At 33.9% G+C, this 17399-nt stretch overlaps 1 protein-coding gene across 1 annotated transcript in view; it reads left to right on the top strand.

Moving 5' to 3' along the window:
* The window catches only part of CCDC73 (coiled-coil domain containing 73), a 70086-nt gene that overhangs the window by 43283 nt on the left and 9404 nt on the right, over positions 1-17399 (top strand). The window contains exons 11-16 of the mRNA XM_061999633.1: positions 5608-5736; positions 6092-6151; positions 7618-7722; positions 11874-11984; positions 14017-14148; positions 16099-16134. Coding sequence (XP_061855617.1) covers positions 5608-5736; positions 6092-6151; positions 7618-7722; positions 11874-11984; positions 14017-14148; positions 16099-16134 — 573 coding nt within the window. The remainder of the gene's footprint in view (positions 1-5607; positions 5737-6091; positions 6152-7617; positions 7723-11873; positions 11985-14016; positions 14149-16098; positions 16135-17399) is intronic.

Genomic DNA, 17399 nt, shown 5'->3' with positions numbered 1-17399 from the left:
CTCCTGTAGTACTAATAGAAACAGTGGACAAGCAGCAGAACTGTTCTTCATTTTATGACTAATGGCTGGATTAGTCTTGTGCTCCCTTGTTGATATATCAGATACTTCAGATGAATGGCAAAATTGGAGCAGTTTCTTATTTACCTATACAGCGTCCTACTGCTTTCTTGTTTATTATTAGCAAAGTCTCTTCTTCCCATGCTGTGTTGTTACTGCTTCTTCCATCAGATACAGAAATGGAATGATGTTTTCAGTTTAGTCAAAGAGAGATAAAACATGAAGAGTAGTTGCCATAGAAGCAAGCTGGTAGCTTGAACATAGGATAAAAAGGATTAACTGAATCTCCATCAGAAATGGGAGACTTCTGTGTCAGGGGACTTCTGGGACATTAGGTAATAGTGACACTGTGGACAAAGAAGTTATCTGGTTATTTTTTTCTACCCTCTTCTGTTCAGAAACGACCATTTGCCAGGTACATCTCTGAGTTGCACTCTTAAACATATGTAGTAGTGGGAAGAAAAAGGTCTCTTTTGTCTTTGAGCTGTTTAAGAGCTTGCGGGAGAAGATCCTCTGAAGTCAAAATTGTCCTATAAACTCAGGATTTCTCCATATCACATCTTTTTCATTTCTCCTTATATTTTTTAATTCCACTTTTTCCCCTGCTTCTTTGATTCCCTGGGGTTTTTAGGTACAGAAAAAATGCATGATTATTTGTGGCTACTTGGCCTAACATTGATCCCCAGCTTCCAGGTGAAGGCTTTGGACTATCACAGAATCTGCAAAATTTGTGCATGTCTTGCAAAACAAAAAGGGGTGGAAGATAATCTGTAGACGAGAAGGGACTATGACCATTTTATATTTGGGTTAAATTGATAAAAAACTGGATGTTTACCTGCCTTAACATCTTTGTTTACCTGAAAAATGACATTTGAAGGTACAGAAGAACTTAAACTACTAGTATTTAAATTACTGATATGGTGCCTCTAGAAGTCTGACTTAAAATTGAATTTTATCATGAAAGAGAGACTGGTTTTTGTTTGTTACATTCTTACCTTCTCTATGCTCTACCATGAAGATACTCTAGCCACAGTAAAGATTAATCAGGAATTCAATCTACATTTGTTTAGTTACATATTAGAATATAATGTGGCAAACAGCTGTGTCAAAAAAATAAAGTTTTGAAGTACTGGTTTGATCTCAAATATTTCAGAACTCCTGCCATCATAAAAGCAAACTGAGAAATAGGATAAAAGTAAAGCAGAACACTGGAAAAAGAATTCAAATTAATTTCTAAATAATAAGTAGATTTTGTGGCATTTAAAAATGTTTATTTAGCCACATAATTCAAATGGCAGATTATATATGTATTTACATATTATCTAGAAAACCTATATATATTTATCTGAAATATTTGGGATGGAAGAGCAACAGAAGAATGTTGGAAGGTGTCACTGGTTTTCTATAGAAAAATCCTATTTGCTTAAAATGCCAGAATTATCACAGCCATGAAGGTCTGAAGACAACTTTGTCTTGTGTCCATTAGGTGCACTTCAAATATACAGTTCCTTTAAAAGGATAAATAGTTTGTAAGTAAAGAAAAAGAGAGACATTCATCTAAATTGTAACATATCTTTATTGTAATATATTACAAATGTAAGAATTGAGGAGTTTTAGAAATTTTAAACATCACGGTAAATCAGATTTGTTGCTTAAAAACCTGTTTAAAAATCAGGAATAATTTGTTACTTACAATTCTTTGAGGGTAAGAAATTTGACAGGTAAGCAAAGAAAAATGTTAAGGAAAATTTTGCATAGCAAAATTTGTAACTGAGGTGTGTGAGAGAAACTGATAGTGATTTATGTACTCCAGCAATCAAACATATTGTTTATTCATTTTTTTTTCAGCTGTACTCCTGATTCTTAAGGTCATGGGTAATGAATTTTAAATAAAATACTGTTAGATAAGCAGAAGAAGGGGCCAACTGAAACTTAATCTAGCTTACTCAGTTTGTCAGGAAAAGGTTTTTATCATACTAATTTATGAATTTCCTATTGGTTGTTCAGCATTTGCCCATCCTATTCTGAATGATGGTGAAAAAACTGAAGTGGAATTTAATTTCTTAGCACTTTAATATTCATGTAGTGCTGCAGCACTTTGCTGTGGCAATGCCCTATTTTGAAAAATAAAGTGAGGGTTTGTTTATTTGTAAATACAAATAATAGTTGTAAATAATAGACATGCCTTTCTCCTCAAAATACAGAATTTCTATGAAAATAGAGTAAAATATGGAAAATGTAGTAAAAAATACAGATTTTTTCAATATTCTCTATTTCAACAGTTTATAAAACATTTCTGGAAATTATGTAGTGAGAGAGTGTGTTTTTGAATTCTGTCAGTGATGATGCTGGTTAGTTCAGCACAACCTGTGTTTGTTAAATCCAGTAAGAAGTGCCCTGGGCTAGTTTTAGAGCTGAAGGGACTTACAGGAGACATAAAGCAGTGAGAAAACTTTGATATTTAAAGGAGTTTGGAAGAGGGATTACCCTGCTTTTTTCACTTGCCCTATACCTGAAAGAACTCTTGATATCTGCAGCACAAGTTGGGGCAACTTATAAACCTGTTTTATCTGCCTCGAAGACTTGACTGACCTCTAACAGTTCTGACAACTTGGGGTTTCAAACTTCTTTCCTCTATAGCCTCAATGCTGGAGTGGAAATGACTATCCATAGTACTAAAGTCTTCATTTGGCTGTCAGCTCTTATCACAGCCATTACTTTGATTCAGACCAGGGTGATCTCACACATTTGTTCTTAATGGGAATTTGAATGTAGTGAATACTATTCAACATTTATGGATAAAAATAATCTGATCTCAAATTTTAATCTAAGTTCAAATATATGATGAGGGTGTTAAATGTGTACAATAGTAAAACTTGGGTTAAATTGAGGTCCTTTCTGCACAGGTTTAGTCTTCTGGAATTTGTGGAAGTAAATATTTAGAGAGGTGATAGTTTCTGCTTAGTATTGCCTGCCTCTAAGTCTATTGCCTAAATCTCAGCTTAACAGACTGTGGCATAATTTCCTTTTCAGTGACTTCTTTTTTAGCCTTTGAATGTTTTGATATTCAATGTGGTAGGATTCTTTTCCACTATGAAACCACTGTGAAAGGCCTGAATACAAGAGAGTAGCACCCATCTAAGAAGAAAACAAAAATATATCAGTTGTAAGAGTTGCCTGTGCTGGCTGCTTTTCCGGTCCCATACCACCTCTTTATTCTGGAATGTGAGAGAAAGTAGAATGAAAACTTTGTATTGATCAAAACTTTATTTTACCAAAAAAAGGGAGGAAGATTTAGCTGATATCAACTGGCAAAACGAAAATACATTGAAGAAGCAGGACTGTTTCTTTTCTGACACTCTTAACTAAGGCTGACTTAAAAAATGTTTCTGAAACCATGTCTCTAAGTGTTGATTGCTAGCAACATATCAAAGGAATGGCTTTAAAGCCTTATCATTTTTTACCAGCATTCTCCAAAAACTGATACAATTATTTTCCAGATTTGACTTAATTTATAGGAATTTTAATATTACTAGTGATCTTATTAATGACAGAAGGCTACCAGAAAAAGAACCAAAAACTCAGGGGATGAAAACATTTTCATTTCAGAGTGCAAGAAAATATGCATAGATATGTATAAAATTGTTTTATATCGTTTCTACAGCTACATAGATGCTTTCACTTGCAATGGAAAACTTCGCTATTATTGGTGATGATCTGGTTTGTGTTGGGTTTTAGGTGTATGTTGTTGGGTTTTTTGGTTTTTTTGCCTACAGCTTTATTAGACCAGCAGGTGTGGATTTGGTTCCAAGTGGATTAAGCACATCCATCTGCTGTATATAAAGAAAATTCAGTTATCCTTTCTGCTTCATGATTTACTTAGTACAACAACGTCTTTCTGTGTGACTAAGTATTAAGATTTTTCTCCAATAAACTCTTGAGTTCTTGAAAATTTATAGTATTGGATCCATAGCAGGCTTTTGCATCTGCTTGTGTAGCACACAACCTGTTAACTGTGTTCTCTATACCATTAATCTAGTTCTCTGTGAAAATCAGCACACTGCATCTTTCCACTTCTACAAAGTCAAAACTGCTTGCAGCTCCTGCCACTTAAATGTAGAAACTCTTTGCATATGTTATTGCAGAGCCTTATAGTAAATACAGTACAACTAATACATGTGTTTATTGCAAAAGATGGAAAAAGCCTGAGGTGTGAGGGATATGGTATAATGATGGGCTTGGCAGTGTTGGGTTAATGGTTGGACTTGATGATCTTAAAGGTCTTCTCCAATCATTATGATTCTATGACTTACAGAATATCACAATTCTAAAGCATTACTGTCTGGCTTCTATAATTGGTTCTGCAGTTACACTTAGTACTTAATAGATAATTTTAGATTTAGTTGTGACTAAAATCCATGAGAAATGAAGTGCCTACAAAAAAAAAAAAGATTAAAAGTACTACCTGTACTTGTATTTTCAGTAAAACTTTGTATTTGTGAATTTCTGCTACAGTGTAATCTTCTTTTTTCCTTTTGTACTGTTATATGATTTTGTCCAGAACAGTTAAACCATTGCTCTGTGATAAGATGGAATTCCAGTTTTGAGACGAAAAGTTAAACAGACCAAACTTAGTTGTTAGATAAAACTACTACCATTCTGAATGCTTGATTCACCACTATGGCATCATGAAGAATTCTTGATACTATCTGTGAGCAGCATTCATAACCTCTGCTATTTGTCTGAGTAAACGTCAGAGTGCTCAAGGAGAGAGCGATACTAAACAGACTACCTTGTACCAGAATGGGAGGGGTGGGGGAGCACAGGGCACAATATTTATGACTCCAGGAACTATAAGTTGTAATTTAATGAGATGAAAGCATTTGCTGTTTATTTGCTGCACTAGGAGCTTGGAATAAACTGGTTAGAAAACAGATAGCAAAAAAAACCCCAGGATATTTAAAAGATTATAAAGACTATAAAATCAAAGGCATATTTGATGATGGAAAATCATGTTGTAGAAACCTCTAATATAAAATTAATTTAGCATTCTCCTGAGATTAAGCAATTAATGTTTCAGGAAAAGTAAAGATCCTCCAAATTTATAGCCAATTCCTGTTTTTACCAGATAGTCGCTGTTCTTCCTTTCTTCCTCCAGATTCCCAGGAACTTACACAATAGTTATAATAGGTACTTCATTGTTATTGTATATCGTGGAATAGGAGGTTTTACTAATGCCAACTCAGTGTGTTCTAATATACTTCTTGTAGGAGAAAATAATGACATGCATAAGTATCATATGTACTTCAAGTACAGTGAAATTAGCACAATAACATTTTACCTCTGAAAATAACCTTTTAGCCACATGTGACTAATTTAAAGTTTAGCAAGTCAATCTTATGAATTTCCAGTTCCTCTAATTTGTTCTGTTGTTTCCATGCATTATTTAAAAGTAGAGCACAAATCAGGAGAGTTTAAAAGACGTGTCGTTGGTTTGAATTGTAATGCCTTATACTGGATGAACTATTTATACATGTTTCCTGTGTGAAGGAACTGAAGAAAGTAACAGCAGACTTGATAAGGTCCAAGGTCACATCTCAGTACAGGGTGGGAGAAGAAAACATCAATCTTGTAGCAAAGGAAAAACAGTTTCAAGAACTGCAACAAAAAATCAGAATGGTATTGTGAAATTTAAACAAATTAATCTTTTTAAAGAATATTTTCTGTTCTTCATTCAGCAGACATCATGGCAATGATCTCTCTGATTGATACAGATTAGGGATTCCTTTCTGCTAACTGAATATAAAATATAACTGAACTATTTCTAGAACAACCTTCTCTAGGGAAGTAAATATGCTGTGAATATAAATATAATTTTATAGTAAAAAAAATAAGGATAAGAAGACATTTTGCAATAATTCAATTTATTTAAATCATTTGATGAGGGTTCACAATATCATGCTAATTCAATATTACTAAAGAAAATAGACAATAATTTTACATGCTTTTACTGTTCTTCATGCTCTTTCTTAAGGAGATGGCCAGTAGTAAAAAACTTCAAGAAGAAAACCTTCACATGAAAGAAGAAAAGCTGGTGAGTTGTATTAACAACTTTGCTATTTAAAAAAATCACTTAAGAATATATATGCTGTATTTCACATTTCAGTTTCTTAAATTATTATATAAAGCTATTAACACATAATTAAATTCACATGTTTACTTTTCAGAAATATTTAATTGCTAACATAATACTCCTCAATTTTTAGAAAGTATTACCAGAGCAAAGTCCATTGTTTGACACTGAACTATATGAGATTTAAATGGCATGGCTGACTCTGCTGCTGACTTGTCAGATGACACTGGGCAAGCCAGTCCACATCTCTGTAGTCCAGTTTTCTAGATGTAAAATTGACCTAAAATTAAATTCAGCTTTGGTGCAAAAATATTATTTATCTCTGCATAAGAGTATGCATTCATGAAAAGAATGAGAGTACACCCAAAATTATTATTTTTTTAGTAGAAAACTGTATCTATGTCTACAATAGAATAAAAAATAGATACATTTGAAAGCTCTTTGCAAGTATATGAAAGTACTTTGTTTTAATAATATGTTCCTCTCTCAATATATTTTGAATTAACTGAGTACATTGAAGCACATCTTTTGCCTGAAACTCCATGTGTTTTCTCCCGTGCAGATCTTCTTTTAGTAACTGCTGTTCTGATCTTTAAGGAGTAGAGATTGACTTAGCTAGATGATTGTCTTTAAGTCTTTGGAAATGTTCAATACTGTTTAATGTAACATTTCTTTCTGTCTCCATTCCATTCATGTTTTCAGCTAACTGTAAGAGACTTAATGGCAGCACCCATGGGTTGATAAATCTATAGCACTTTAATCAATTAATTTTGGGTGGCTCTTTTTTTAGAACTTACTCTTTTTCAAGTAACAACATCGTCTTGATGAAGATATTGCAAAAATTCAGATAGTGACAGCAAAATCTGATGTACTTGCACCATACAATACAACGTTAATGTGCGGTAGTTCACATCTACTGGAATTTAATTCAGGAGATACAGAATAATGTCACTTAAAGGTGGTCAATTAATGGATAATGATTACTTGCCTGTCATATAACTTCTCATGGATTTTCCATGTTTTCTGGAACTGTAATATGGTACCGTAAATTTTTTCTGGTAAATGAATTAACCTTATAGTGGGGTTGGACTTAATATATTTTATTCTGGTTTGCATTTACTTATGTTTAAAGTATCAAAGGATCATTCATTTTAAGAACGTTATCTGAAAAAGAATTTTTAAAAGAATAAATGTAATAATGATGTTATCTTTTCCAAAGCAAAAGGGCAGAAAACCCTGGAGTTGTTCTGATTTTTCACTACAAACCCTTTCCCTATGTTGATACTAGAGTACATTTTTATATACATGATTTTGTAAACACTAGCAGAATAAAAAATAAGTTAACCTGAAAGACATAAATTAGCTAATGTTCAGATTTCAGAAACAAAACGTTATTCATTTTATTCTAATTTGTTTGTGTTAATAAGGAAATTCTCAGTTCTCTACAATGTGTACAGGAGCTTCTTCAGCGAATAACCCAAGCAAACGTTAGAATGGAAAGTGAATTAAATGCACTGAAAGAAGAATATCAGGTCAGATTTTTTGTGATCAGACAAGCTACTACTAACTGTTATGTATTTCTTAAGTCCAGGGCTGTTAAAGACATCTGTATGCTTTTCAGAACTTTTGACCTCACTTCCATTGCTCCCTCAGCTCCTTAAATGTCAGCATGAACCTTGAAGTGCAGTCTACAATTTCCCTCTTTTAGTTCTCCCTCTAAAGTAAATCATGGTTCCCATTCTTATCGGTCATTTCTGGAGGGTAAAGCCAGAACATATTGGGGGTTGCTTTCAATTATTTTGAAATCAAATTATTGTATTACATTTGTTTCTTATAATTTTCATGTAGGTATAAATTTTGTATTCTGAAAATACTTCAAATTTTGGTTTTATTAGAACAGAGGGCCTGTGAAAGAGCAAATGTGTAGCCATTTCTTGTTGTGTGGTCTGGTCTCATATTTATGCTAGAGGTCGTAAGTAGTCATGCTGGAGAGTGATTTCAACTTTCCTCAGTTCTGCTTTGAGCATGTAAAGGCAGCTCAGAACAGTTTAGATTCTGAATTACACTAGCATTCAGATTGGCCCACAGGGCACTAAAGATTAAGGTCATAACTGTTCAGTCAGATGTTCAGATGCAACCATTAATCAGACTATTAATAATTATTATCTACAGTTATTAATAACTATTATCTACTCTTTGTCGATACATAACTGTTTGAATCTTTGCTTGGCATGTGAGGTCAAGGTTTGGATCCAGGATCTCAGTAATTTCGAATTAAACTTCATGCGTGCATGTATACTCTTGTTTCTAAGTGCTTCCATGCTAAATTGAAATGAGATCACTTCACCAAAGCGTTTGTTTTTTCATAGATGTAAGCAGATGGCCTTCTGTCACTACTTAAATATAAGGTTAAAGAAGAATTCCTTTATCAGGAAGTCACTGATTTCAGATATCTAGGTTACTCTATTTATATTAGAGTGTTGGATTTTAATGACTCAATTCTTTGATCTCAGAGTACTCTAGAACCAAGAAGAGATGCTTCTCAGCCTGGAGAAGCATTGGTTTGTTATGAATCTTGAGAGTTCTCCAGTTCCTCTTTTGTATATTGATTCTTGTGGGAAAAAAAATAGAAAAAGTTACAAAGCACAGTCTAATGGGAAAAGGTTTGTGTTTTTCTTAGAACATTTGAAACATTTTACAAAGGTTAATTTAACAGTGCTTTGGCTTTAGGATTGCCTGAAGTGGCATGATTTTTGTAGCCTCTTTTTATTTATGTGAGTCCAGTGAAACAGCTGGATTACTTGCTATTCGTACAATACAATTTTTGTTAAAGAAAGAAGGTAACATGCATTTTATTTTTTAAGATGAATGAAATTATTTTGTAAATTAAACCTGAAGCTTGAGATAATTTACTTGGTGTATAGCCTTACTGATGATGACTTCCACAATACAGAGCTATTTTTTCCCAGATAAAGTTTATAGTATGCCCTGTAGCTCCAGCTAAAACTCTGAATGGTATATGTGAATTTTATCTTTGAAGACTGCATAAATGTCTGCAAGTGTAGGAAAAGTATAGCTTATTTTCTTCCTAAAGTATGTGTTGTAAAAGTCTCTGTTTTGCAGCCTGTAAAGACCGACAATTGAATTCTGATTGCAGTCATACTAATTCTGATTAGAGAGTCTGCTTTTATTTGGGTCCTGTTTATATTAGACATTGGGAAAGTATTAATGTTCTCTATTTTTATAACTATGGGACAAAAGCCTTCAGAGGTGATTTCTTGCAGGCATAAGTACTTTAGTTGAAATTGGTTTTACATGACATGGATAACTAATAAGAGGCTGTTGATCCAAATTTTGAAAGCTCTGTTGTCTATAGGAGGACTCCTCAATACTTAGTTTGCTGCAAATATTCCTTTTTAATCTTCACTGTGGCTCAACTAAGATTTGATCTCAATAGAGTTTTGTAACAGCACTGTGTACATTCTCAAAAAACAAGATGTTCTCACTTGAGAATGGGAATAAAAGGGTTCGTAATATTTATATAACCACATATGAGTGGTAAGCTTTCAAGACATCACACCTAGAAACATAAAAGTGGATAGATACATGAATAGGTGTACTTTTTGTAAACCCAGTATGTGCATAAAGTGCAGTGATTCCTTGAAACAGCATGATGTAGATACAATGCTGTATTAAAAGTGAATGTCACATGGTCTTGTTCTTTCCATCTGAACTCACAGGGTTACTTTGATTTGTCAGAAATGTCTGTCTTTCTGTTCAAACAACAGTCATAAAATATTGTTGCTTTTTGTAGCTATTCATTTGGCTGATAGGATTACCAGGATATTCCAGGGAACGAGACAATGTTAACTGCTTATTTTGCAGCATCATGTTTTTTTAAAGCAACAAATGGAACTTATAAAATAGAGAGCTGAACATACAGCTTGAAGGCTCTACCCACTTTCCTGTCAATTTGAGAGCTATTGTTTTGATCTTAGTTCATTTTTGAACAGCAATATGATGAATGGGGCCTGAAGGTTATGTATTATTCCTGTGTTCTATCCTACATCCCCGATGAACTTCTGGACCTTGATCACCAAGAAAAATAGTTTCTTCAGAATAATAGAGAAATGGAAGGAGTGATTGTACAGTCCCATGCAAACATTTTTATTCTTATACTCACCAAAAATTGCTGCTTATTTGGGGGCCTCAGATGACAATGTAATTACACTTGCAAGGATTCAGTAAGGATCATATCCTTTCTCATTCTATCTAGTGCTAGGATACAAATGAGTTCAGAAAAATAAGTTACAGTTCTTTAACAGATGACAGAATACTGGAGAATGAAAGGAATTCAGGTATTCTCTTCTCTGTACAACTGGCTTGAACGTATGATCAGTTATTCATCTGCTACGCCTGGTATTTTGCCCTAAAAGCTATGCTGTGACTATTGTATTCTATCTCAGAGGAGGTTGCATGTGAGACCCAAGTAAAAGCATCCTTGCAGTTAGCACAGGTTTGTCAAAAGCAGGAGGTTTTGGTTTATAGAACTGGATGAAAGGTACTACATCACAGTGTGATTATTCAGACAATATATTGTTGAATTGCCTCATCTTTTTAGTTATATAGTCTGTCACAGAAGATTCATTGTACTCTTAACAACTTTTTCTGTGTGTACAGAAATGCAAGGTAGCCTGAATTTTCCTAGTGTTAATAACCTGTGAAATATAATTGTATGCATAGTGTAGGTAAATTAACATAAGCATTTAAAATATAAGTGAATGAAGAAGTCAACTCATTTTTAGTTAAAAGATTAAGTAAATAGGAGTTGCTTTGGAGTATTGCCTCCATAACATAACATTTTTCAAATGGACTTTCAAAGCAGCTCAGCAGAGTCATGGCTGCTAATACAGCTACATGCATTAAAGTTATGTTTACATTATCAAATATATTTCTCTTGTCTATATAGTTTATAATAGATGCAGTCAGTCCTTTATCTTGCATATTGTTTGCTATAAAAATGTGATAGGGTAAAAATCCCAACAGTACCCGATATGTGTGAAATTACTCTTGATTTTCTTAAGATTGATCTAATTTAGCACAGTAAAGCTGAAAGAGTTAACTCAAAGATGTTGCAACTATAATTATGATAGTATAAAACAATATTACTGTTATTTTAATGCACTTCTATTTCAGCAATCTAATAAAATAAATTGAAGGATTATCAGACATATACTTCATGTTCCAATAGATTGGAAGTTTATACATTTTATAAGATAGGTTAATAAACAATTGAGTCTAGAAAGCAAAAAGATTTTCTTTGAGTATACAATATTTTTGTCTTTAAGTACAATGGATCTAGATTGTGCTAGAGATATTTCTTATCTCTGGTCTTTATATTACTTTTTCAGCACATTAAAACTTATGCAGTGAAACTGAATAATGGCAAGTGTTTTTATACCCTTTTATAGCCATTTCTTTTTTCATAACCTCCCCCTGTTTCCTGTTAGCTAAACTATAAGCACCTTTCTGTTAATTTATGAAAATTATTGTTGAGATAGCACATTATCACTGTGCTATGGCACTTCCAGGATGTTAGAAGCAAAGGTCCAAGCAACATAAAACACATCAAAATTCATTAATGTGGTATTGATTATTTTTTGGATAATTAATTTTATTGCAGACCCTTGAAAGAGATAATGAGCTGCAAAGGGAGAAGGCAAAGGAAAATGAAGAAAAGTTCCTTAATCTTCAGAATGAGCATGAGAAAGCACTAAGAACTTGGAAAAAAGATGTAGGTTTATTAAATTAAACGTTAGAGTATTAAAAGGTTTTTGAAATAGTCATCAAGAATTTCAGGTAATTCCTAAAAGCCAGGAAAATACTGGAGAAATAATACAATAAAACCAATCCGTTTCTTTTCCAATAATTCAGACTCTTCTAGAAATTAGTATTTTTTTAAAGGTAGATTTAGAAGAAATATTGACTTCTGTGCTCTAAAAGGTCAGTGCATTTCCTGCAGTTCTATAAAGCAAGAGCCAGTGTATTAGGTGTTTCCTTGAATCTAGCACTTGAATATTCCAGAATTACACACTTGCCATTACCTAGACATGGAACTGATGTAGTGTTCCATTTTCATTGAATTTTATGTATTTTTCAGGAAATTTGCAATTTTTCACACAACTTATTGAGAGAATACCAGCATTTCTTGTACACTGAAACAACTATCAGTAAACTGTTTTATAGTAAAAAACGAATGTAAACTCATATAGACAAAAGTGACACCAGCTAAAGGTACTCCTGAAGGGCCATATGCCGTGAGGAAAATGAAAGCAACATCAAATGGAATCAAGTATATATACTAAAGGCTTGCATTAAAGCAGAGGCCCTGATTTGACAGGAATTATTCAATGTGGACTGTGGGGTGAAAGGAGATAACAGAAGGTGTAAACCTCTATGTCCTTTCAGTGAATTCATCTCTGTCTACAGCTAAATAATTTGTCTTCAGTATTTGCAGTACTTTTAAAGAATACTTCAGTATCTAAATGATGGGTGTCAGGAGGTTGGGACATCCCTTTTTTCTATGGTATCTAGCAACAGGATAAGGGGTAATGGGATGAAGCTGGAACACAAAAAGTTCCATTTAAATATAAGAAAAATCTATTTTTACTGGGAGGGTGATGGAGCAGTGGCACAGGCTGCCCAGAGGGGTTGTGGAGGCTCCTTCCTTGGAGGTCTTCAAGACCCGCCTGGACATGTTCCTATGCAACCTGATCTGGGTTGACCTGCGTCTGCAGGGAGGTTGGACTAGGTGATCTCTAAAGGTCCCTTCCAACTCTACCATTCTATGATTCTATGATTTAATAAAAAATAATTAGCAAAATACTGTAGCTGTGACTAAAATGATCTGCAATAACAAATGCATGTTTATGAGCCAGAAAGATTCTAAGGACGAGTACTACTTCTTCAATAAGACAAGATCTGTTCAGTGGTGGAAACTGGACTTTAAGCAGCATTTGTTTAATAGTCTGTCTCTTTTATTTCTGGAACCTACTGCCAGAAAATTTTTGAATTTGGCAGACAAATTCTTGGGGAGGCAGTGGGGAGGTAATCTTATAGCATGGGGTCCTGTATAGACATGGGAATTGGCCCTGCATATTTCTCAGGAACTCTTTTTTCCTCTGTTCATATTTCTGCTATGGCCAACTAGAAATTTGGTCTCTTAATATCTTCAAGTACAGCACCATCATGGATAATATTAACATTATACACTGCTCTGGAAAGATTTGTAAATTAAATTAAGGTATTTTTGTAAAATTGCCCATCTTTGTTTTTACACTTTGCATTTTTTACCATCCTTTTTGTTCTAAATAGAAAAATTTAATTGTTATATATTCACTGAAGAAGCATTGATTACTTGAGACTAGTTACAGAAGTGGCAAGCAAATTATTTGCTGTTGTAGTTTCTTGACAATGTCGGTAGAGAATGAATGTTGACTAGCATGTTTATCTTTGAGCCAAAACCAAGGAAGAATGATACAAATACAAATCTCACTTTTTTTGAACATTGCTACTTGAAGTAAATGGTGAAAAAACCCAATTAATAAAAGGTGTAGTCTGTAATGGCAATGGGATTAAAATTTTGGTTCAAATGAAAGAGTTCAAAAATTGCTTACTTTGTACAAAGAAATTCCTTAGTAGCTATACCTTCTTTCAGCATTTACTTAACTTTGCTAAGCTGTTGATACCTCTGTAAAATACCAGTTTATGTATTTGAATGTGCAGTAAAGATCTGTGTTTGTGCTGTGTACCTTGGATTATTACAGGAGGAAAACATGAGAAGAGAAATAGATACTATTAAAAATGAGCTGAATTCCCTTAAAGGAGTCCACAGACATCTTGGAGATGATCATCCTCCTCAGGGAAATCATCATTCCGAACAAGGAGAAAATCTGCAGGTAAGTGTCTCTTAATAGCTGCAGTGCTTTATATTTCTTGTAAAAAATTTAGAGAATGAGAGACATTTCAGTTTTTCTAATCTGACATCTGTCATGACATTGCTAAACCTAAAACTCTATCTGATGTAATTGATGATATAAGATCCCATTAAAACTTACTGTACTCAGAGAATGTTCTCCTTTCATCCAGAGAGGTGCTTATATCACAGAAACTTGAGATATCACCTAATTAATAAATTTAGACATAGCAGATAGTTATCTTAAATAATCTATTTTTACTAGATCCTATTTCACAAACATATTTTAAATGAGAATTTCTCAAATACTGTGGTAGACCCATTGGCTTCACATGTATACAAGTTCCCTGGAAGCACTGAAGTCCACTTCTACTCACAGCCGGTCATTTCAGCCTCTGTAGCATAGAATCATAGAATGGTAGGGTTGGAAGGGACCTTTAGAGATCATCTAGTCCAACCCCCAACATGGGACAGGCCAGAAGATTTGTTTGACCAACATAAAGCTTATGTATGTTCTTCAATTTTAGTTTAAAAAAACCCCTCAACCTTAATTTCATTTAGCATCTTTAAGAATCATCAAAGGCATAGCAGGCTCCACAAGTAATGAATGCAGGCGGTAAAAGACTGTGTTACGTAGTGTGGGTTGAACTATAATTGAGCTTGCATTGCTGGGTGAACCAAATCCACCTTCAGCTCTATATCCAGAGCACATATGAGAAGTCAGCAAATAGTTAAGCACTTAAAGATGGTCTTTTTGAACAAAGAAAGAACATTTACTTGTTATCCCTTACTTAAACTGGATTGCAAATTTATATTTCAGTCTTCTATCAGATTGGAAAAAAAATCAGAAAGGTCATAAGCCATAAAGAAAACTTTTCCCGTGCCTTGAGTGTATTCTGTTGTTCAGTCGAGTCTTGGTTACATCATCCTTTCTGTTATTTTTTACATCCAAATAATAAATTATCCTTCAAAGAAGGGAAAACTCATTTTGCATGTACATGATTTTGCTTTCAGTTTTAGGAAGATAGGAAGACACTAGAGCTGGAAAGACAGATTATTTTTTTAAAACTAGTTGATGAATTGTCAGTAAACTCACAAACCATAACAATCATTCAGAATTTGGAGGAACTTACATGCATTGTGAATAAATGGATTGTATGTATGCTTACAGCTCACACACTGTATGGGTTCTACAAGTTATAATGTTATAATTGTGCAGCAGAAAAATCATGGATTCTTTGAGTGAAAATGAAATATTAATTATGTTTATGATGCAGTATCAATGCACACAATCAGTTGTTCCTGATAAACAGTACTTGTTTGAAAGCAGATAAGCTTAAATCATATGCTCATAAATGCAAAAAATCAGTGTGTGATGTCTTCTAAATCTTGCACTATTTTATGGCAAATTGCCATATTACTTTGTGTTTTATGATCATAAGATTTCAAAAGTGAGGCAAGATAGACTGAATCAAATCTCCTGTGTAACACTGCCAAAAAAATTACAGGAGCTGCAATTTGTGGAAATTCCAATTTGTGGAATTTCACCTTGTATCAGTAATGAGTCACTGTCTAGTAAAACATAAAGGGGCAAGGTGTTGGCTATGATTTAGATCTTGACTATAACTCCAAGTGTTGGTTTTGAGAAGGTTTTGAATTTCATAGTATGAAATACTCTGTTGAAGGAAAGGTCATCTTAGGTATACATGTGCTGCTTGTTTAGATTCTACTAAATCACAAGGGGAAAAATAAAATCTGGGTTTAACAGTTTTGATATGTAGGTATTTTAAGTTTATGCATCTTGGACTTACTTTTTAAGGGCTGAAGAGCCATTTGAAGTTAATGGAAATTAGTTTTATTCAATCCATCAGAAAATCTGGAAAGGAATCATAGAACTTTTCTTTCTAAGAACACTTTATCATGTTTTTTTCAGATGCATTCAGCAGTTCAGCTCATACCAATGAATTTGGTAAGTTCCGCTGTAGCAGCTCTTTTATACCTATGCAAAACAGTAACATGCACAGTTAAGACTGTGGTCTTTGGTCTTTCTGTCTGAAGAAAAACACAAGGAAATTTCAATTAAAACTGAAGGTGTAGTACTTGGCAGACTATTTTTGGGACCCTTCTCCATTCACTATAACTTCTTCCAAATCATCAAAACTCGAGGCATCAGGATATTTCTGTTGCCTGTAGAAAATTGTTTCCTGCAGATTTGTATTCTGCCTCGCCTACTGTGCCACAATATGATAATCTTTCTTTTTTGTCAGTGTTGTCTACATGCCTCCCTCCATTTTGCAATATATTTTTCTCTCCCCACACATCCGATGCCCAAGCACAGCGCTTTTAACTCCCTCCCACATCCTAGTCTTCCTTTGGAAACACCTCCAGTCACCCAAGTATCCAGCTTCTGCTCACATCTGTTATGATTTAAGCAATACTCCTGCTCCCTCCCTCCCACATCTACCTACTTTTATATCTATCTTTAGGGTAAGAGTTAGCATGTACTCCTGCCTTCAGCTGCCAAACAGCTGATAATGATAAAAGACGCATCTTCTTTCTTTTTTTTTTTTTGGTGGGGCTTTATTTGGGTGTTTCTTCACTATTCAGCTCTGAGTTTTCACAGAACTCTATGGAATGCAGCTTTCAAAAACAAAGACAAATCAAGTTGCAGTGGTAGAGAGTTAAACTTCAAGTAGACGTATATTTTGGGCTTCTACTGTTGAATTTTAATCAAATTCAGGTTAAAAAGCCTTTTGGGAGAAAGTGAGGAAATGACTGACAGGAATTACAAATTCATAGACTTTATATGAACTACAATATGAAGTTAAAAAGCCTAAGTGGTTTGTTGGGGAAAAATAGTGTGCGTATGCACATGTGTTTGAGTGCAAATAGCAATCATGCAGGGTTGTTTTCCATATGTAATTACTGAGCAGGACACCAATTCAGGCAGCAGACCAAAGAAGTGATCCAGTCAGCACATGTACAACACATATTCCTTCCTCTGACAAATTCTGTCAAACTGTATCATTTTTCTCTGTCGTTTGTAATAGAACAGGATCTAATTTCTTCCCTACTCTTCTAGGGTATTCTTCTGCTTTTTTTCTCCATTTACATTAACTTTGTATACTTCAGGTGCATGGCCTTTGATTTCCATCAGAATTGTAAAAATAATATAAAATCTCTGTCCTGAAATTTAACTCCAATCAATGATTGGATTTAATATGCATTATTAAA

Source organism: Colius striatus, chromosome 7 (genome assembly GCF_028858725.1).
Source record: "Colius striatus isolate bColStr4 chromosome 7, bColStr4.1.hap1, whole genome shotgun sequence".
NCBI lineage: Eukaryota > Metazoa > Chordata > Aves > Coliiformes > Coliidae > Colius > Colius striatus.
The sequence above is the reverse complement of the archived record's forward strand: the minus strand, read 5'-3'. Positions and strand labels throughout refer to the sequence as shown.